Source organism: Sphaerodactylus townsendi, linkage group LG06 (assembly GCF_021028975.2).
Source record: "Sphaerodactylus townsendi isolate TG3544 linkage group LG06, MPM_Stown_v2.3, whole genome shotgun sequence".
Classification (NCBI taxonomy): Eukaryota; Metazoa; Chordata; class Lepidosauria; order Squamata; family Sphaerodactylidae; genus Sphaerodactylus; species Sphaerodactylus townsendi.
Genome location: NC_059430.1, coordinates 103388305 through 103411280, shown reverse-complemented (window position 1 = coordinate 103411280; position 22976 = coordinate 103388305). Strand labels below are relative to the sequence as shown.

The 22976-nt window shown below is 47.5% G+C and overlaps 1 protein-coding gene across 1 annotated transcript in view; it reads left to right on the top strand.

The window, feature by feature from the left end:
- Positions 1 to 22620, top strand: part of GRIK3 (glutamate ionotropic receptor kainate type subunit 3) — a 253820-nt gene extending 231200 nt beyond the window's left edge. The window contains 5 exon segments of the mRNA XM_048500433.1: positions 1243 to 1415; positions 1417 to 1491; positions 14488 to 14710; positions 16101 to 16351; positions 17943 to 22620. Coding sequence (XP_048356390.1) covers positions 1243 to 1415; positions 1417 to 1491; positions 14488 to 14710; positions 16101 to 16351; positions 17943 to 18137 — 917 coding nt within the window. The 3' untranslated portion in view covers positions 18138 to 22620.
- The last annotated feature ends 356 nt before the right edge of the window (positions 22621 to 22976 follow it).

The following is a 22976-nucleotide window of genomic DNA, read 5'->3' as shown; positions in this document are numbered from 1 at the left end:
CCCAAGCTGGAGTTGGCAACCCTGCTCATAAGTATGTCACAAAATCCAGGACTGAATCTTGCCTTTGAAAGAAAAAGAGAGAGTTCTGACTTGGATTGAGATCCACAGATTCTTCCGGAGAAAATGGCAGCTTTAAATCCACCCTCTAAAGCTGCCATTTTCTCTGGAAGAACTGATGTCTATCATCTGGAGATAAATTGTTATTGTAGAAGATTCCCAGGCACCACCCAGAGGTTAGCAGCTCTAATAACAAGTAAACCACAATATGATAGTATGGTAGGGCTAGCTAGCTTGCCTAGTGGTTACATGCACAAACAATTGTTGTCTGTGGGGACAACAGCTTCCTGTTTATTCACTATTAGTTAATAGCAATGTGGGACTCAGTGTGGGGTTCTGATTATCCAGTATACAGGTGTGTGTGTGTGGGGGGGGGGGGGGCGGCGTAACAGGTACTTGCAAACAAGGCCTTAACATTCTTCAGTCTTCATGTCCAGGGAGTGTTTTGACCCCAGATCTCCAACATCCAGATATGAGACATGTGCTACAGTGGTGGTCCAGTTCTGCACCGCTTTGTGCCCTAATTTCAGACAAAAAAAAGTCTGCCCCCCTCCTCTTCCCATCTCTAGTTTTAATAGACATTGGAGGGGGGAGTCCAAAAATAGAGCTGCTCTTTCAGTCCTTCGCCCCTGTTTGCTCAAAGTCATTACAAGCCTGTTACACCTTTTTTCATGGTTGCGCTCTGATTTCCCATCTTCCCGCAGCTATTCAGAGCGTTAGGCCTTGATGGTTTCTCTTCCACTCTATTGGACCCTTTCTTTAAAAAAATGCTTGTGTGTTTGAAGAATCTCCCTGGAGTGCGGCCTTTTTGAAAAACAATCCGTATAAAAGAAAAGCCTTTTATTTTAAATGGGAGAACAAAACACTCGTAAAAGTTCATGAAGGGTTTGCTACTTAAATCTCATAAGAGCCGCTTGGTTAATTACCTTGGTTTGAAAGTTCCCCGTGAAATTCTGGCTCTGCCCAAGGTCAGGAGCAACAAGGAGGGAATTTCTGCAGATGTTACTATGGATAAGAAATGATTAATATTTCCTGGTCCGCAACCACCTGGCTCATTTAATTTGCGTAACACATCAGCAAAGAAGAGAATTTGGAAATTGCCATATATGCGTGTTGGTTTTCTCCCATTCCCACCTTTTCCCTCTTCATTCCCTCTCCACTCTCCCTCCTCCCAATTCTTCTCAGGTTCTGAGCTGATGCCCAAAGCACTCTCCACACGGATCATTGGAGGAATCTGGTGGTTCTTCACCCTCTACTCACTCATCTTCTTCCTACCTAATTCGGCTAAAACCTGGCTGCCTTCTTTTTGATCTGTGGAGAGAAATCGGAGTCCCCTAATTGACTCCTGGTGCCTCTAATGATTCAGATCTGGCCAAGCAAACCAAAATCGAATATGGAGCAGTGAAGGATGGGGCCACCATGACCTTCTTCAAGGTGAGAAGGAGCACGTTGGGTTTTTTCCTTCCAGTAGACATGGAAATGGCATCAGCATTACTGGAATATCAAGCATGGCCTCCTAGGGAGTCTGTGCCTGACTTGGATGGCTCAGGCAAGCCTGATATCATTAGACCTTGAAAGCTAAGCAAGGTCAACCTTGGTTAACATTTGGAATGGAGACTACCAAGGCATTCCAGATGTGCTACACAGAATCAGGCAATGACAAGCCACCTCTATTGGTCTCTTCTAATATGGTCTCTTCTAATATGGAGGAACCGGGTTTGATTCCCCGCTCTGCCGCCTGAGCTGTGGAGGGTTATCTGGGGAATTCAGATTAGCCTGTGCACTCCCACACACGCCAACTGGGTGACCTTGGGCTAGTCACAGCTTTCCGGAGCTCTCTCAGCCCCACCTATCTCACAGGGTGTTTGTTGTGAGGGGGAAAGGGCAAGGAGTTTGTAAGCCCCTTTGAGTCTCCTACAGGAGAGAAAGGGGGAATATAAATCCAAACTCCTCCTCCTCCTCCTCCTCCTCCTCCTCCTCCTCCTCCTCTTCTTCTTCTTCTTCTTCTTCTTCCCCCCTTAACAACCCTGCGGGGTTACTATAAGTCACCCTCAACATTATGGCACTTTGCGCTAGGGATTATACAAGACCTTTGGAAGTGGCTTCTCTCCCTGGAAGCTTTGGGACCTTTGTGTTCCTTGGGATTTGCCACCACTGAGAGCAAGATCTTGAACAAACTGGATGGGTGCAGTGGCCAGAGCTGTCCATTTGAGGTAGTGACCATAGGACTGGTGTTATTGCTAGTTCGCTGTGAGTGCTTTTCTGCTTTGCAAGGGCAGGCGCAGCCAGCATGGTTTGAACAGCAAGTTGCATTCCCGGTGAAGCAACCACCCAGCCATGCAGTGACAAGGATGTAGAATACACAGTGAAGAGGGGCTGAAAAACAGACTGGAGGGCAGGGATGGGTATAAAAAGACAGAGTCTAGAGGGGGATATAGAAGATAGGAAGTTGGAAAAAGCAAAGGGGAAGTGTCACACAGGCTTGCATTGATTGGAGGGAACCAAGAGGGCAAGATTGCTTTGGAGTCTAGAGACCTGGGGTCCAGAGACAGCAGCGGAGGAGCATTGAGGCCAAGTAGGATTCCGTGTATTGATTTCAATTTGGCTGCAGGTCATTAGTTACTGTATATCCAGTCTTCGAAAAACCTCCCTTTGACCTGCAAAGGAAGCATCAATATTTAACAGTGCAGGAATGTTCAGCTTCTCACACTCACACAGCAGAGGTGAGTCCTACTGGAAGGAGGATTTTGCAGTGAGGGAATAACTGGTTGGAAAATGCGCGAGGTGAGACCTGTGGCACAGCCGACGGCTGTTTCCCAACTCCTAGTCGATAATCTCTGATAATGACCTCTCCAGGGGTAAAGCGAGAGGCTGCCTAACAATGGGGAGTAAATAATTGATCTTGCGCTTTTTTTCCTTGATTCACATCTGACAAGTTAGGACGCTTCTCGCTGCCATTGCTCTCGCAGCTGTTGTGTTTTTTACGTCACTCTGTTTTAGCAGGCATTGGGGGGCACTTTGGGGGCTGTTGGGCAGTGAAAAGAATCTACCTATCCTTGAAAACCAAAAGCGTTTCTGATGCACATGATCATACAGGAGTCATTTCTATAGTTTCCAACATCTGACACATGACTACTGCAGGTTTTTGTGCTATTCTCTCCACTAGATTAGCCCTCAGGCTAGTACCCAGGGGAAGGCCTCATATCCAGCATCTTGGCATATGGCTGCCGACTCCAGGCAGTGACGTACTGGTAGTGGGGACATGGGATATCCTGTTTGATCATGCTGTTTGATCACGTGGAGGGGGGCGCTGGGCACCGGCCGGGCGCAAGGACCCAGCCAGCGCCTGGTGGCTCCCTCTGTGCCAGGTGGCCGCAGGCCGGCTGCTTCCCTCCCTGGCCTCCCTGTCAGCAGCCACAGGCCAGGACGCCTCTGGCTGTCCCCATCTCCAGACACCAGCTCCTGCCCTCCCCAGCTGACAAGGTAAGTTGTGGAGGGAGGTGCACAAGAGAGCCGGGAGGCGGCGTGGGGAGCCAGTCATGCCCGGAGTGTGGTTTTCAGCCAGTATGCCTCTGACTCCAGGTTAGGAACTTCTAGAGATTTGGTGATGGAGGCTGGGGAGATGGGGCTTGGGAAGGGAAGGAACTTTCATGGAGTATAATGCAGTGATGCTTGCCCTCCAAAGTGGTTCTGTGAGGCCACTGCAAAACACCAAACACAGAATAGATCCCCAATCTGGTTATCAATGGGATTGATCTCAGGAAGGGGATGCCATCACATTCTGTGTTGCCATGTTTCAGTTGCCCTTCCCATCATTCCCCATTCTCATCATTGATGGAGGAGATGCTATTGTTGTCCCACTATGTCATCTAAGGCTGCTCCATCCCACCACTTTGGCTGTGGCTATCATAAACACCATGTATGTCCTCTTTAGCACCTTGCTGGGAATGAGGGGAAGAAGCTCAGCAGGTGTTGTCCCCGGTCATTTAGGGAGCACTATGCTTTCTGCCTGCCCAGGAGAAACATTTTACAGATACTACGGACTGCCCAAAAGGTCAGATAAGTGGGTTCTAGATCAAATGAAGCTTGAATACTCCCTAGAAGCTAAAATGCCTAACTGAGACTGTTATTCTCTAAGTCATTTCATGAGAAGTCAAGACTCACTAGAAAAGACAATGGGAAAGAATTGAAGACAGTAGGAAAAGAGAGAAAGACCCAACGTGAGATGGATAAATTCAGCAAAGGTAGCCACGGCCTTCAATTTTCAAGACCTCACCAGGGCTGTTAAGGATGTCTTTTAACTGGGGTCATCCCCTTCGGGGATCGGGCGGTATATAAATTTAAGAAATAAATAAATTTAAGAAATAAATAACTGTGGGGTCTCTGTAAGTTGGAAGTGGCTTAAAGGCACTTTACACATCCTTAGCTTACCCGAGAATCTGATTGTCCAGTTTCCAGCTTGATGGACTGCTGGTGCGATCCAGCAGGGCTGTTCTGAAGCTCTCTGTCCTTCCCTGGGAAAGGACTCTGGTTCATGTTTTAGCAAGTATTTAGCACCCAAGAGGAAAAAGACCCTACAGACATGGGCACTGGTGATGGTCCCTGGGGCAAGCAGTTGCCTGCTTTAGTTAAGATGCCTGTGGAAGGCAGCTGCCTGCTCTGGCAAAGACTTTGGCAGCCAGCCGTGCCAGGTCTCCTCACCCGCAAGCCCATTGCACCAAGCCAAGAAAGTCTCTTGCATTAGTGTCGACAACATGAAAAGGATTTCATTGAGGCAGTCAGTGGACTGACAAGAAAAGATACCGCATTTTTTTTTTACAATTCTGCTTAAAAGAATGAAATTAATTAAGAGATTTTAAAAGGGTGCTTTTAAAACAACTTGTCAGTGTGTGTGTTCAAGGGAAGGAAAAGTGGGAGGGAGGAGGATGCATTTTGCCAGGGGATTATCCTCAGTTGCAAATTAAATTTCTTTCTTTTCTTTTTTTTTGCCTACAAAACGGGAAGAATGGGTTTTACAGGGGAGAGGACAGGTGTCAGGAACTCACTTTCAAACCCTGCAAAAAGCAGTTGTGGAGAGCAGGAGCGGGCTTGTGCTGTGCCCCCAAGGATGGCACGAGGAGAACGAGATTAAGGACAAATGAGGAGAAAGCTGCCTCAAGGCCAGAAGACCCTGACAAAGGACCATGTGACCATGTGGCAGGAATGAAGCTCTGACCAGGGCTTGGGCTCGATGAGCACCAAGATCCCTTCCAGCTCTGACATTGTGAGCTACATTTTTATCCTACTCTTGTCGCCATGGAATTGAAGGTGGCATCTGTTACCTTCTCTCCCACTTTATCCCAACAACCCCCCTCACGTGATTGATCCTCATGCACTGCATGGCTGAGCGGGGTCTCCCCAAGCAAACCTCTCTGCATTTCCACTGCAGTGTTGAGTGCAAGGCATTGGTCGAGAAACTGAGGGCTGCTGTGTGGTTTCCGGGCTGTATGGCTGTGTTCTAGCCATACAGCCCAGAACCACACAGCGCCCCAGTGATTCCGGCTGTGAAAGCCTTCGACAGTACATTAAACTGAGGGTTCTTGATGAACTGCATACCTGAAACTAATTGGTGCATCTTTGGGGGATGCTGTTTGTTCTAGGTCTGCTCAAGACCACAGATTTGCTCTTTAATATGCTGTCCTTTTTACCAGCTTTCGTTGGTGTACCGGATGCAATCCTTCCATGAAAAGCAGGGTTTGCCATGTTTTTGGTATAAAGTATATTACATACAAGACTATAACTACAGAGCCTGAAAGTTCACCAAAGTTTGAACTCCAGCTTTTGTTTTTCCTGTGGCACATTCAGAATAACGCACTTTCAATCCACTTTCGATGCACTTTGCAGCTGGATTTTACTGTGCAAAATCCACTTGCAAACAATTGTGAAAGTGGATTGAAAGTACATTTACTCTAGATGTGCAGAAGGGGCCTATTACTATACGTAGGGTGCCTGGCAATTGGCAGGGGGTTGGTGGGCTGGGGTCATGGGGCCACAATGCTGACTGCAGCACTGTGACACTTCTGGTAAAAACCTGAAAGTGACATGGGGTATCTCTAGGAATTGGCAGTAACTCTATGGTAAAACCATTTTTCCTAGAGGCACCCTATGCCACTTCAGAGGTTTTCCTGGGAACAAGAGTGACCCGTGCCATGTGACCTACCTCATGAGTTGTGAGGCATCCTGACTGGGGCTTTTGTAGGACTGGGCGGGCCGTGATTGGGTGCTGGGGAAGGGGCTCAGCCACCACAGGGGAGGGAGATAATTGGTCGCACCCATCGTCTGCATCCGGAGCTACTTGCAGCCTCATGGGCTTGGCTGCAGTATTCAGGGGTTACTTATTTTTCCATCCCATGGGCAGCCATATACTATGCCATAATTTTTGAAGGCATAACTTGGTGCCTTTGTTGGGGGCATTCCCAGGCTGAAATGGCTTTGGAAGCCAACTGTTTGTCTCCCACAATCTGCTCACAACTACACCAGGGCCTCCACTTCAGTTGTGCCTTGGGCAGCCACTGTGGGGATGCCCCAGCACTCATGAGCAACATAGCCATGTTTGTGGGCCTGCACCAGCATGATTCTGGCATAAGTCAGAAACATTGGCGTAGAGTTCAGTCTACTCCCTAGTCCCTTCATCCCTCCCAATTAGGAATGCACTTCTAATATATTATATATGTCTATTAATAACATCCTGAATATATGAACTCAACATACAATACCATAAATGGCTTCAGTGCATTAAATTAATTAATTAGCGGTTCTAGCTAATGCTAACGTAAAGAAACAGTGTAAAATGATTTCATTGGTTTTGTTAGTGAGTGAATGAATATATTTCACCTACTTATAAAGTGACTAAGCACTGAAAGTTAATTAATATTGGTCATCTAGCTCAAAAAAAGATTAGCGTGGAAAACAAAACACAGTGTTATTCTTGTAGCTGAATGTAAACAAGTCTGCTTTGAATGCAGTCACTGTTTTACAATAGAAGAAGAAGAAGAATAGTTTGGATTTATATCCCCCCCCCTTCTCTCCTGTAGGAGACTCAAAGGGGCTTACAATCTCCTTGCCCTTCCTCCCTCACAACAGACACCCTGTGAGGTGGGTGGGGCTGAGAGAGCTCAGAAGAACTTTGACTAGCCCAAGGTCACCCAGCTGACGTGTGTGGGAGTGCACAGGCTAATCTGAAGTCCCCAGATAAGCCTCCACAGCTCAGGCAGCAGAGCAGGGAATCAAACCTGGTTCCTCCAGATTAGAATGCACCTGCTCTTAACCACTATGCAACTGCTGCTCCTACAGTAGTGTAAATATTGCCAGTACTGGTATGGTCTTTTAATAGATCTGTTTTGTGCATTAACTATTTATTTATTTACAAATTTTGTATCCCACCTTCTGTCCGTGCAAGGACTACCAAGGCAGCTAACAATTTAAAACTTACATGATATAATTGCATTTTTAAAACTACGAAAATCTACCCTCCAAAAACACACACATCATTAAAATAATAAAAAAATTAGTTCAAATACATACAAACCATAAAAACAGTAAATAAATTGTTGATTAGGAAGGAGCAGTCAATAAGGGGATACTAGATGAAACAGAAAAGTCTTCACTTGGGAACAGAGATGACAACAGAGACGGACAGGCAGATCTACCTGGGGAAGGCATTCCAGAGCTTTGATGGGACATCCGAGAGATCTTCTCCTGAGTTGCCACCTATCTGCCTGATCTCTGGAGGCAGGGGCACTCGAAGTAGAGCCTCTGGTGATGGCTGTGGTGGTCAAGCAGGTTAATAAGGGAGTAACCAGTCATTCACATATGTTGGTCCCAGACCATGTTGTGTTTTGAAGGTCAAACCAAAGCTTGAGTTGTGCCAGAAGCTGTTCCTCTTTAGTCTAAAAAGTTGAGCATTGGTAAAAAGTTGAGCATATGGTAAATTTTTTTCTAAATTGTAAGGATGGAAATTATCTCCTGCTAAGTAGGAATTCACACTGTGGGCTTTCTATAGTCTGCAAAGTGGCAACCGGTTCTTCTAATTTCCACATCCAGAAAATGAACTTTAACTTTATCAAAGGTCATTGCAAATTTAATTGTGCTATGTATGGTATTAATGAACTGGCCAGAATTAATAAGCGATTCCTTGGTTCCTTCCCCAATCATAAAGATGTCACCCAGGAATCTTTTGTAAAAAAATAATACATTTTCTATAGATGTTATTATCTTGAAGGAAGTAATTAATCTTCAATCTGACCATAAACAGGCTGGTCAATTCAGGTACAAAGTTGCACCTTGTAACTGTGCCTGAAATTGCATATAGAAGTTTTCTTGGAATTGAAAAAAAAATTCTTTAGGCTTAACTCAGCAGTGTGACAAAGGAAGGATCTTGTGGGGATTAGAATGTTGATCTCTTTTCTGTAATACTACCCAAAATATCTCCAGGGTGCTTTCTTGTGGAATATTGGCATATAGTGACACTAAATCCAAAAGTGATAATGAACAAATCGTCTGCATGTAATTTAATATTACTTATATGATTTTAAAAATCAATTAAAATCAATAGTGGATGAAGGACTTAAGGAAGAGGTCCAAATATTGGGCCAAAGGTTCTAGAATAGACCCACATCCTGAAACTATGGGTCTTACTGGCACAGGAAGGGTGCCTCTGTATAATTTTGGTAACAAAATAAAATTGGGGCACCCTTTTCTTTGACTTCTAGAAGGAATCAGGTGGAGGTTTATCAAGAGAGCCTTCCAGAAACCCTTCCTTCATAAATCCCACTATTTCTTTTTTAATCTGCTTAGAGGGATTCCTTGTGCTTCTAATATAGTGCAAAGGATTGTTAAATTGTCTGTAGGTCTCTGTAATATCATCTTCTCTTCCCCAGATGACTATTGTTTCTCCTTTGTCTGTTGGTTTAAAAACAGTTTCCATTTTTGACAGAGCTGGTTTTGTGCCTGATTTTCTAATTGGCTCAAATTATCCCAGACAGGTATCTTCTCTTTGTTCTAACACCAATTTCTGGAAAGCTAGTATCCTTCAGTTCTGCAGACTAGCATGGCTATCCACCTGATGCTGTCTTGTGGATTGTACACCGCTTGATGAATCTGTGTTGGCTGACAAGTGTGGGATATATATTTTTGGAATATATAAACAATGTCCTGTAAAGCTGTGTTTTCCCAGAATGGGATTGATATTGTTGTCCCTTGTGGTGTGTTAAAATGAGAGTGTTTTGTTCAAGTGGTTTGGTGAATGTACAGAAATGGTACATTCTTAAGATTTAGTATCTTCACTTGGTTGCTAAAAATCAATTTATTTTTTTTTGCACCGTCTGGAATTGAAAAACATAAGCCAGAGAGTTATTTCAGATGATAAAGAAGCACAAAGGTCTTGGGGAGGGACCTCTTACCAGCTCCTCTAAACTGTCTTATTAATTTGCTTGGGTGACTGGGCTTGAAACACCCATTATTAAAGGATGTTCCCGAACCATGGCTGCAGAGAATGAGTTTGAAGCTGCCTGCGATGCTTGTTGCATTTGATATGGTCAGTCTGGTTGTTGGCAGACATTATTGGATTTCATTTGTACACTAGGAGGGTATTTGCTGGGTCATGTTCTCCACATAAACAGGATGAAAAGACAAAAGTCTTGAAGCTCAGGAGTATTAGTAGAGGTGTGCCTTTGTAATTTTGTTTTGTTGCATTTTTGTTACAAAAATGGTTTGGTTTGGTTTCCTGTCTGTTTCAGCTGGAAAGCACATTTCCCACTATGATTTTTTCTGTTGTCGATCAAACTGGGATGAAATGTGTGGGACTACTTGCACAAGGACAGCTAGCCCACTCTCGTCAGAGCTCAGAAACTAAGTAGGGCCAGGCAATGGCAAAACCACCTCTTCTTGTCTGTTTCCTCAAAAAACTCTACTGCAGTGCCTTTAATTGGTTGTGTCTTTGGCCCCTTCCTCACATGCACTTTCAATCCACTTTCACAATTGTTTGCAAGTAGATTTTGCTATTCCGCACAGCTGAAAAGTGCCTTGAAAGTGGACTGAAAGTGCATTATTCTGCATGTGCGGAAGGGACCTTGACGACACTTTCCACCATGCCATATTTCAGGCAAGCAAAAAAAAGTTTTTATCTTACCTGTGATGTTAGCAGAGGCAGCCACTGGACATTCCCAGAAGGCAAGCAGAGATGCTTAACAGATGGAGGGGAGTGTTTGACCAAAAACTAGCAGAGAGAGTGACGTAACAGGCGCAGAAGAGTCCATTTTTGAAAGCCTCAGAGTGTAAAGGGCTGTAGTCAGTGGTGGGATCCAAAATTTTTAATAACAGATTTTGATGATGGTGGGATTCAAACAGTGGCGCCGCCACACACACGCACCTCCAGTCCCTATTGGGCAGGGAGATTGCTTTAGTAACCCCTTCTTGGCACTCAGAAAAAATTAGTCACCACTTCTAGAGAAGTAGTGAGAACTGGTTGAATCCCACCTCTGGCTGTAGTTCTCTGCATATGTCTTTCTGAATAGCCTTTGCTTTGCAGTCATTATTCTCAGCTGGCTTTGAGAAAACAGATGAAGAGCACTGAGAAAGCCCTGGTCAAACTCCTCACTTACATCTGAGATGAGCTCCCTTGCTGATCTCCAGGATGTTCGTGTTTAATGTCTGGCTCAAATGCTGTGCTGAACAGCTCAGGTACTGGATAGGAATCTTCTTGTGCTGCAGTCATGGCTCCGCTGCACCGTGCGAGAGACATTTCATGATGTCTGCGCACTGGCATAGTGTAGGGGGGCAGGAGAGGGCCAGAGCGCCAGGCACCACTTCCTGGAGAGGGCCCATTGCTGTGACTTCCCTAGCAACTGCACCCTAGTCGCACTCAGGAGTGGACTGCAGTTAAAGGCCAACTACTCTTGACCTGTGAAGCTGTGGGGGAGTTTGTTCCACTTTCTTGTTCTCATGTTCAGTAAAGGCTTGATTATTTGTGGACACGCTTTCCAAGAAGCAGCGGGAGATTTAGGAAATGGACTTAAAGGACATGAGATACTTCTGCTGGTACCAAGGGTGGAAAGGAGCTGGGAGTGAGGTTGAGACTAATGGAAGGAGCATGAAAGGAGGAAGGGGAACATGAGTGAGAGACAGAGCTCAGTCACACAGTCAGAGTAGGAAGCTGAGGCTTGCCTGTCTTCAGGCATAAGCACAAACAGCACAAAGGCGTAGCTGGGCCAGAGTGCACCCGGTGTTCACTCTGGCTTTTTCGCACCGCACCACGCCCCCCCTTACTTTAGGAAATTGAGCAGGCTGGAGAGGATAAAATACCTGTTCTGCAACCTGCTCGGTTTCCTAAAGTAAGTGTGGGGGGATGCTGTGGGGGGGAAATCACGCCCCCCCCTGCGGCACCCCCCCACACACACACACACTTACTTTAGGAAACTGAGCAGGCTGCAGAACAGGCCTGCCTGTGTGGGAACTACATTTCCCAAGAGACCCTGGGAAATGTAGTTCCCACCAGAACAGGCAGGCTTGTTCTCCAGCCTGCTCGGTTTCCTAAAGTAAGTGTGGGAGGGGGCACCACGGGGGGAGGGGGAGGGGAGGGGCCGGGGGGAATTTTGCACCCCCCACGTGACCCAAATCTGTGCGCCCAGTGCGTGGCGCACCCCTTATCCCCTGGGAGCTTCACCACTGAAACAGCATACCAGGTATTTTGAGTGGGCTCCTAATTAGGAGTGGGCTCCTAATGAGTGGGCTCCTAATGGAACCTGCTTGCATTTTCCCCGGAGACCTGACCTAGATAGCCCAGGCTAACCCGATCTTGTCAGATCTTGGAAGCTAAGCCAGGTTGGCTAGGATGGGAGACTGCTGTGGGAGTCCAGGATGGCAACACAGAGGCAGCAATGGCCAACCTCTGTTTGTCTCTTGCCTGGAAAACCCTACAGAATTTCCATCAATCAGTTGCAATTTGACAGCACTTTCCACCCACCATCAACTTAATTTTTGGCATTTTCCCTATGACTGGCAGGACCATCAACTAAACAGAAGCCAGTACTGCTGTTTGCTAAGTAACTAGTTCTGACAAGGGCTGGTGATCGCTGGTGGGTCTTTCCCACTTCAGGCAACGCCGCTGGGAAGCTTGGCCTTGCAGTTCTCCATTCGAAGGTAGAGCACGCGAAGACTGCTGGCCTCCCCCATGTGCGGGTGGGCTCTTGGAGGGTGAGGTGGAGTTTCCTGGCAACCTAGACGGAGAGTACCTGCCGCCAGAAGACAAAGCGTGCCAAGATCGGCAGATGGACTGCCCGTCAAACGGCTGCTATTGCAAGACATTCTATTAATTTGAACAAAACAGCCCCATTTAAAGAGCGATTCACTTGCTAGCAATTGGAGTATGCTTATAACAGCTAGTCATCACACAACGAAGGGTGTCGTCTCAATATATCTCCTGTTTTGTTTTGTTTTTAAATCACTGCTCGGCATCTAAATCAATAGGTGGCAGATACTTGATTCTCTTCAAAAGCTGACGTTGTTAATTGCCTGCTGTATTGACTGCTTGTTTTTAATGGCAAGCAATTACAGTGGACATTGGACTGCTAATATGGTTATTAAAAAAGAATATACCTGCTTGGAGGTGGTGTGGCAGTAGAAAGTGGGAGTTAATTTGCATGTAATCAAAGTGTAAGCCCTAATTGGAGCTGCTTTCCCATGAAGTGTGACTGACTTTTATGGCAGCACGTAGGCAACAAACAGGAACATTGTGTGCATGTGCGCGCACACACATATGCCTTATAACAGCTAGGCCTTGGAACCTTGGGTGCCCATTAAGTTTTAGGTTTTGCAGTCGATGCTCAGTGGAAGGCAACCAGTCTAGAAGATGTAGGTTGGAGACAGACCAAATAGGTGTAGTGGTTAAGAGCAGGTGGAGAACCAGGTTTGATTCCCTACTCCTTCCCATGAGCAGCAGACTCTTATCTGGTGAACCAGATTTGTTTCGCCACTCCTCCATTCCAACTGGGCGACCTTGGGCTAGTCACAGTTCTCTCAGAACTTTCTCAGCCCCACCTACCTCACAAGGTGTAGTGGTTAAGAGCAGGTGGATTCTAATCTGAAGGTTTGATTCTAATAGGTTTGATTCCAGACTCCTCCACCTGAGTGGCGGAGGCTTATCCGGTGAACCAGATGTGTTTCCGCACTCCTACATTCCTGCTGGGTGACCTTTGGCTAGTTACAGTTTTCTCAGAACTCTCTCAGACCCACCTACCTCACAAGTTGTCTATTGTGGGGAGAGGAAGGGAAAGGAGCTTGCAAGCCACCTTTCATGTAATCAAAGTGTCTCCTTACAGGAGTCTCCTTACAGTCTCCTTTCAAATACTTTTTAAAAAACAGTCAAGTTCCCCCTCCGTGTCCTCTTCTCCAGACTAAACATTCCCAAATCCCTCAGCCTTTTTTCATAGGGCTTCATCTCCAGGAAAAGTCCAGCATCCAGTTACTCTGGAGGGCCAACAAGACATAGAGGTTGAGATGTTCCCCTGATGTTGCCTCCTGGTATTGGGATTCAGAGCATCTGAATATGGAAGTTCTGTTTAGTCACTGTGATTTGTAGCCAGTAATACCTCCGTCCTCCATAAATCTGTCCAATTCCACTTTAAAACTGTCTGCGATCATCACTACATCTTCCAGCAATGAATTCCACATTGTTATCCTTCCATTTTGTCCTATAACTTCCCACTACATCCTCAGCCTTCCTTTAGGGGTTTGTGGTCTGGGTCTTTGGAAGGGGGCTGCTTTGCAGCTAATGTCCATCTACACTTTTGGGTTCTTCACTTGTTCTGGTGGAAGAAGAGAGTGATAGCGGAACCACATAGCTGTGCTACCCCAAGGCAGGGATGTGCGGGTAGAAAAATATCTTTGCCAAGTGCATGGTCCCATCACATCTCCAGGGCAGCTGCTGGAAGTGTCATGACCATTGGATGTAAGCTATTGTGAGGATAGACCAGGAGTGTCCAACTCTGGCACTTCAGATGTTCATGGACTGCAATTCCCATCAGTCCCTGCTGGCATGGCCAATTGGCAATATGGCACAATTTGGTGAGGAAACTAAATATGAGGGATATCCTTTAACATAGTCCACCCAAAGCAGTCATTTTCTCAAAAGGAGCTCATGTCTGTTGTCTGGAGATCTGTGGCATCTCCAGGCCTCACCTGGAGGCTGGCAACCCTAAAATCCTAATGAGCCACGAGCAAGAGGCACATTATTCGAAGGAGATCAAGTCCCCCAGGACCTTTGCCAGCACTTACAGATGCCAGCAAGGCAGGCTCTTTGAAGCTTTCTAAGGTGGCAGAAGCACAGAAAAAGAGCACGAAACCCACACCTCTTCATCAGAGGGTAAGTGGCCTTTTGTTATTTTTGTTTTCCAGAAATCCAGGATCTCTACTTTTGAAAAGATGTGGGCCTTCATGAGCAGCAAGCCTTCAGTTCTTGTTAAAAATAACGAGGAAGGGATCCAACGCACCCTCACCTCTGACTACGCTCTGCTGATGGAATCCACCACCATTGAATACATCACTCGGCGGAACTGCAACCTGACACAGATTGGGGGACTGATTGACAGCAAAGGCTATGGAATTGGCACACCCATGGGTGAGGGGAAACAAGAGCCTGAGGTGGGGTGGGGACAGAGCAGAGAGATCAATATAGCAGGAACCGGGCTACCTGAAACCTGCTGCATGTGCTGGCGGGAGTCATTTGCTAGTGATTCACTTCTGTGTTTAAAAGCAGGGTGGGGAATTCCTCGTTTAAAGAATTCCTTATGTCCTATGTCTGGAGAGTTAGTCCAGGAGTGAGGACTGTGCTGGCCAGAAAGGCCTTATGGCTAAGCCTGATAGGGTGAGATCAGGAAGCACCATATCCTGATGTGCTTTGAGGGAGATTGCGATGAGTCCTGGCTGTGCCCTGGGCCTCTGAACACAGCAGAGAACCTTCCTGGGTCATAAAACCCTCTCACTTGGCAATTCCAGGACAACCTCAGCTCCCATCTATTTTTTTTCTAGACATCAAGGGTGCGTAGGCAAATCCTCTGAAACTTCCCAGGTGATTGGGCCATAAGAAGATGGGGGCTCCAGGCCTCTGTGTGAATGGCAGTGCCAGGACTCTACTCTTTTGCCTTTCCATAGCTGCTGCTTCCCTTTCCCTAGCCAGGGCTAGTTCCAAGTTTTGATAGACCCTGGACAGACAGTTCCCAGGGTCCCTTCCCCTTTTCTGCCCACTAAAAAGCCCTTTCACTTGCCCCCCTTCATCCACCATCATGCTAATACTACCTGCAAGTCCTTCTCCCAGTGGCTCTGGGCAATGAGTGTAGCTAGGAGGATAGTGGAGTGCTAGCTAATAAGTGGGGCGGGGCAACAGCAGTGAGCCCTGCCAGAAGCCCTGGTCTCCGGAAGCTGCCCGACCTCACACTGTGTTGACCCCTCCGCTCTCTACTCCTTCCCTCTCCCCTTCTTTCCCCCAGGGTGAGTGGGCCCTGACCAGGTGGGCTCCCTTCCCCCTCTCCCAGGATGGGTGGATCATGAGCAGATGCCAGGCCCCTTCCCCCCACCCTAACCCCAATCCCTTCACCCTAGGGTGGGTGGGCTATGACCAAATGACAGGCCCTCTTCTCCCTCCTCCTCCCCAGGGTGGATGGCCATGATCCTATGTCCACTTCTGCTGAGACCCAGTGGTCCAATGGTTAAAAGCAGCAGACTCTAATCTGGAGAACCAGGTTTGATTTCCCATTCCTCCACATGAGCAGCTGACTCTTATCTGGTAAACCAGATGTGTTCCCGCACTCCTGCATTCCTGCTGGGTGACCTTGGGCTAGTCCCAGTTCTTTGGAACTTTCTCAGCCTCACCTACCTCACAAGGTGACAGTTATGAGGAGAGAAAGGGAACGAGTTTGCAAGCCCCTTTTGAGTCCCTTTACAGGAGAAAAAAAGGGGGTTTAAATCCAACATTCTCCCCTTCTTCTCTCTGTTGCCTCTTCTGCTTCCAGGTTCACCATACCGGGACAAGATCACGATAGCCATTCTCCAGCTCCAGGAAGAGGCCAAGCTGCACACCATGAAAGAGAAATGGTGGCGAGGGAACGGCTGCCCAGAGGAAGAGAGCAAAGAAGCCAGTGCCCTCGGAATCCAGAATATTGGTGGACTCTTCATTGTTCTGGCCGCTGGCCTGGTCCTCTCTGTGTTTGTAGCCACAGTGGAGTTCATCTATAAGCTACGCAAGACAGCTGAACGCGAACAGGTATTGGCCACAGTGACTTCCAATAATCCTATGTCATTTCTTCCCCCTCCTCATGCACAGAGGACTCCCAAGGGTCTGAGCTAGAAATGGGTACCCTCTAAGCCCTTGGGACTTCAATGTCAAACTCAATGTGATGGGCCTCATAGATCTTAGGCCCATTATGCTCCAGGAGTCTGCTGTGCGGCAGGGGCGAATGTCAGTCATAGCAAGATTTCTTGGACAGATGTATTTCCTGAAGCCCCACTTTCACTTTCTGTTCTCACCACACCAAGAGACACCACTTTAAGCACGACTTTGCCCCGGATATCTTCCCTCCACTCATCACTGGCCCCTTGCACTTCTGTGCATACCTCTCCCCTTCCCCCTTTTCAGATTTGTTATTACTTCAATTTTTGTTATTTATTATATTGATATATTGATATAAAAGAGTCTCACTGCAAAATCGCTGTCCTTCATTGTATTTGAAAAACCAGGAAGTGTGTGTATGTCTGTGTGTGTGCGTGTGTATGTGGACAAGGGGAAAGATCTAGGACATGTTGCCTTCTTTAGCAGAGTGTTGTCCAGGGAATTGCTTTGTCTCTTTCTTTTGGGGGGGTTATTTTTGGAAAGGGAATACAATATAACAGCAATCACGGTCATGTTAATATAACTGCAATGTAAAGAGCTTTAACAAAGCCCTTTATCTTGCGAGTACCTGGTGTGATGAGATCTGTGCCTTTAAGAGGGAGGTGATGGGCGGAGTTAAAGAGAACCAGGAAAAGCAGAGGCCCATTGAGACTTCAGCAAGCAGCTGCGGGGCAGGCAGTGAATTGCTCCTCACATGTAAACAGAGAAATGCGAGGAGACCACACTACAGCCCCACTGCACAGCTAAGAGCCATGAGGTAAGCGTTCCATGGAATGTGGGCCTTAGTCTATTAAATCTGAGTGACAGTCTTGCTTGCCAGGCTTAGTTCCCACTGGGATCACAGGGAGAAGGGGTTTAATCCTTTCACCCTTGCACGAAAGCCTTTCAAAAGCAAAACCACAACCACCCACCTGCCATTAGCTTCCCCACTCTCCAAAAAACAACCCCCTTTGCCCATCTTTTTTTTTCCTTTAAAGCATTTTCACACCCTGGAGTGGAGAGGGAGGCTGTTTTCAATTAGGCAGCTATGCAGGGATGAAAGAATTAACCCTCCCTGTGAAGTGTCAGCCAAGGCTGGGGTTCTCGTGCAGCTGTCCTTCAGGTCTGCAAGATTCTGGGAAGACAGCAGATTTCTTGTTCATTTGATCCTACGAGTCCCTTTTACATAGGAACTCCTCTCTAAACTGCAAAGTCATCTGAATGCTTTCTGCCCAGGTCTCATGATGTATATGTGCCATCAAGTCACAACCAACGTATGACCACAGCAAGTGGTTTTCAAGGCAAGTGAGAAGCAGAGGTGGTTTGCCATTCCCTTTCTCTGTAGACTCTTCCTTGGTAGTCTCCTATCTAAGGACCGACTTAGCTTTCTAGATCTGGCTATACCATACAATTCTTCATCCCCAGTCTCATTATAATGAGTGAATCTCTCTCCTCTCCTCCTCCTCCTCCTCTCTCCCATGTCCAGCGCTCCTTCTGCAGTGCCATGGCTGATGAAATCCGCCTATCACTTACCTGCCACCGACGTGTGAAACACAAGGCCCCGCCCCCTGTCCTGGTGAAGACGGATGCCGTGATCAATATGCACACCTTCAATGACCGGCGGCTACCTGGCAAGGACAATATGACTTGCAACACGGGGCTGACACCCGTGTTCCCATAAAGAACGTAGGGGTGAGAGAAAGGGGGAGGGGGCTTGCTGCATTTGGGAGGGGGAAACCCACACCTCCATCTTGCAGAAACAAAGCAAGCGGGGAGAACTGAGCCAGGGTTGGGGTTTTACTTTGTAAGAACAGGGCCTACGATGCAACGTCAGCCATCATTCAACCTGGAACAAGAGCGCAGAACCTGGACTGCGACGTCTTCTGTTTGGGATTGTTGTTGAATTTAAAGGAAGTCAAGGTTTAAAGCCCTGCAGGCCTCTCGGCATCCAACGTGCTCCACCACCCCCTCCCCATACACACATCCAGGAGTCTTGATGTTTACATATCAAACCGACGGAAGCAACCGAGCAGGGCGCAGACTGATCTAGCACCGGAGAAAAGGCGCAAAGCCCTCTGAATCCAACGCTTCCTTCTCAGTATGGCAATAAACAAAATGACCTTTGGTTAGGACAGGTGTGAAGTCCCAGACGGGGATGGAATCTGAACTGGTCAACCCAGAAGGTTTCCATAGCAACATAGACTGGAGGCGCAGGGGGGTCAGGAGGGCCCAGAGGATCCATTGTCAAAGCCACTGCTTCTCTCAGAAGGAGCAAGACTGTGACCTGTTACCTCAGTGCTGTTTTTAAGCATCCGGAAGCCCACAATACCTGTGTGTCTGCCTTGCATGGGTGCCTTCTCCAGGTAGGAGGTGATACCGCGGGAAAACAGCTGAGTAGAGTGGAATTGTCTTGAAACAAGGATGGATAAGAGGAGAGCGGAGGTGCCCACCACGATGCAAACATTCCCTTTGCTTGTGTCAACCCCTGGAGCTTTGGAGGAGGAATCGCGCCCTTCAGACAGTTGCTTCAATGCATCAGGGCCGCTGGCGCCAATCCTGCTGAGTTAGACCAAGCCAAGCCACAGGTGAGCGGGGCCATGGCTCGGTGGAAGAGCCTCTGCTTGGCACCCAGTAGGTCCCACATTCCATCTCCAGCGTCTTTAGTTGAAAGGACCAAGTGGGAGGTGATGTGAGAGACCTTTTGCTGAGACCCAGGAGAGCCACTGCCTGGCTGAGTAGACCCCACTGACCTTGATGGACCGATGGTCTGATTCAATGTAAGGCAGTTTCATGTGTCAGAGATGCAGCCATGACAAATGCTGAGAAATGACAGGTCAGGGAAACAGGATGGAGGTAGGAGGAAGTGAATAAAGCTTCGCATTGTGCCCTGTGTTGAGAAAGAGCAGCCCAGCCCAGTGGTACTTGCTTGGGGGAAACTGAACCAGCAAGGAGGGGGGTATGCTTGTGCCACTGAGCCAGCCACCATTAGAAGGGATTTCCTTCTTCTACAAAAGATACTGCCCTATGCTAGGTGCTGTTCGTTGCCCACGTCACTTTTCTTCCAGGCCAAAACGTTCTCTCCAAATGACCAAAGACTGCCTTTGCCAGCCACTTCAAAGAACACAGGGGATCGGCTGCTCTGTAACATCCTCGACGACAAACTGCAAAGGGGGGCCCTTTTCGTGAAACTCTGCCGCTTCTTGTGTTCAGCCTGCTGGAGCCTGAGCCAAACCCTTTTCTTTCTTTCTTTTTTTTGGACTTGTGGTACAAATCTGAGCTTCAATCGCAAATTTGTGGACAGGATTCCAGTGTCAAGATTTCAAGTGGTTGACATTCCAAGTCAAGTCAGTCCCAGTCTGGGTTAGAACACGTGCCAGCAAGTAGTCCAGAGAGAGAACTAGACTTGGGTTTGACATAACCAGGTAAATCTGTTGACTCTGTAGCTGCCAAAACAGCATGAGCCAAAAGTCAATCCTCTAACCAGCCTTCTGTGGGCTGCCACGCCCTAGTCTTCTGCCAGCTGCCAAATTCATGCCAGGTGCTGACCTTAGGTTGCAACTCGTCAAATGCAGCAGGTGCTAGTCCAGAGACAGTGTGCAGGAGAGAAACCACTAGGAAGGCTTAGCTGTCCACCAGAATCTTACGCAGTAACTTTGCTCAGGCCTGAAGTCAAAGGACACAGAAAGCTGGCAGTTGAGGTTCCTGTCAGGAGTCAAGGAAAGAGAGTAGGGACAGGGGTGCCTCTTTCCCTGTGGGCCATTTCTCACCTCACACCCCCAGAGGTGTAGTGGGGGGGATGACACCTGGGGTAATACCTGCTCCGCCAGGAGCAGCCTGGTGGGGCAGGGCCAAGGGAAGAGGTATGGGGCCCCCGATTCTGCCCCCATGTGACCAGCTGGTGTGCACCCAGGGACATGTGACCCCACGTGTCCCTGTGAGTGCTCCGCCTCTGCATACTCCCTAGCTGATCCTTCTCATGGTAGAAAGCAGGTTAGGGGTCATGGGGAGGGAGTGGCTTGAAGGGAAAAGGGGCAAGGCCCTGCTTTCTCCTTCATCCACTCCCAACTGCAGATTCTAGCAAACACTTTTCTTTGAAAAGAACATCCGGTGTGGAAGGAAATTCTGCAGAAATCCACTTGAGCGGTCTCGGATGTATGTTATGTCTGGTTTTCCATCAGAAGGGGGAAAAGCTGGCTGTAGAACCCCTCACCTTTCTGTTCAGCATGAAGGGATTAAGGGGTCAGAAACCTTCCATCTGCCTAGCGTCCATGCCATAGGAAACACAGAAGGGCCCTAAAGGCCTTTTGCAGCTGCAGGCAAACAGTCTGTGAGCACCCATGGCATTCAAACACATGGGAGGGTGTATTTGACTGGTCTTTTCGCAATCTTTGACTTTCCCCTCCACACCTGTTTGACAGAAGGGTCTCTTATGCTCCCCCATACCTCTTCTAGGCTGGGTCCCATATGGAGATTGTCTCCAACCTTTCTGGGACCACCCCTCATTTTCCTAATCCTGGCTCCAGAGATAAGCATTATTTTTACATTTCCTTGCAAAAGCTTCGTTCTTTTCCATTATCTGCTGTTGTTTTTCCCATTCATTTTTTTGGTTAATCCATCAGTTTTCAGTCCCACTGGGTCCAACAGGAAACGCATTTCCAGCTGTAACGTCTTTCATTTCAATCTCATTTGGATGAAAAATTTCAGCAGTTGGATTGCATCCCCCACCCAGGGGATCATCTCTGCTAAATATCAGGGGGAAAGATGACATGTCCCCCCTCCCCGCCCCCCGCCCCCCGGCCCCTTTTTAAAAAGAATTACAACCATCACTTGCCAAACAAGCTTAAGCAGAAAAAAGCTGAAATAAACCAGTTGCCCAGAGAAGAAGTGTTGCATAGTTGACAGAGGCTTGGAAACCACACAGGAGGCTCACCTCCCCAGGAAGAACGGCAGCAAAGTAACCTAGCTGGCAGAGGCTGGCATTTTGAACCCCCCAGGAAGACAAACTGCAGGGCTTATCAGGGAGGCATCTGCATGTAGCATTCAATACCGTACGATACAAAACCTTTATTGGCATAACAAGGTAAAATACAGATGGACACAGATAGAAGTACAAGATTTAGACATTTAGTATTCTAGGATGGCAGGCAGCAGCACAACAGGGGCAGAGGCTTGAGCTTAGAAGCCCCAATTTCCCGCCCGCCCACCTCCCCCCCCATTTCACCAAACCATTGAGGACTGGTAGAAACACTTTGGAATGGAAGACATCATGACTGAATGGTCTGGATGATTGGGAAGCTTTGAAGAAAAGCCCTTTTATTACCTTTTATTAGAACCAGCCAAATTGCCACGAAACATTGTGCAAATGTTCAGGCTCCCCCAAACTCATCAGACTGGGGGGTTGGAAAAATTTTAAAAGATAGAGGGGTGGAAGCAGATTTTTCAGGCGGTGACATTACGACTTCATCTCAAAACAGTTCCATTTCTCCTGGCTCCCTTTTCCTCTGAGGTGACCACTCATAATCTCATTCCCTTTTGTTACCCTAACAACTGTATCACAGAGTCTTGTTCCAGTTCATTTTTTCGTTCACTTTGAAATTACTTTAAACCTCCCGTTTCCTTCTCTCATATGGTTGGCAACCTTCAGGGGCAGCTTGGAGCTTTACTGAAATCACAACTGATCTCCAGGCTAAAGAGATCTGTTCCCCTGGAGAAAATGAGAACTTCAGAGGGCAAACTCTGTGGTCTGCCATAGATGAAATCCCTCTCCAAATTTCCCGCTTCCACAGTCACCACCCCCAAATCTCCAGAAATTTCCCAGGCTAGAAATGGCAACCCTATCCTAACACTTTCTTGATCAATGTTGTTAACAGAAAGAAACGAAGTCCATGGGGAGCTCTTATAAGCTATATAGCGTGCTTTTTGCTCACTGATCCGGATGTTTTCCAGGGTTTGTAGGATTCTTACAGTAAGGGGGACATGACCCCACTTGTCGAATTAGATCCTTTTGCCATAGAGGAGGTGAAGGGAAGCTGTAAATCCCTCCAGAGAGCCAGTGTGCTGTAGTGGTTAAGAGCAGGGGCACTCTAATCTGGAGAACCGGGTTTGATTCCCTGCTCTGCCACTTGAGCTGTGGAGGCTTATCTGGTGAACTAGATTAGCTTGTGCACCCCAACACATGCCAGCTGGGTGACTTTGGGCTAGTCACAGTTCTTCTGAGCTCTCTCAGCCCCACCCACCTCACAGGGTGTCTGTTGTGAGGAGGGAAGGGCAAGGAGATTGTAAGCCCCTTTGAGTCTTCTTACAGGAGAGAAAGGGAGGATATAAATCCAACTCTTTTTCTTCTCTTCTTACTGACATTAATTGCTCCTCGGTGAAGCGTAGCAGGAAACTTCCAAACTCAACTGTTCAAAGCTCCACGTTCCCCTGAAGTTCCTGCCACCCTTTCTGGTTCAATTGCAGTCCATTGCTTTTCCCTTCTGCCCCAGGTCCCGCCTTAAAAGGCATACATAAAATACAGGAG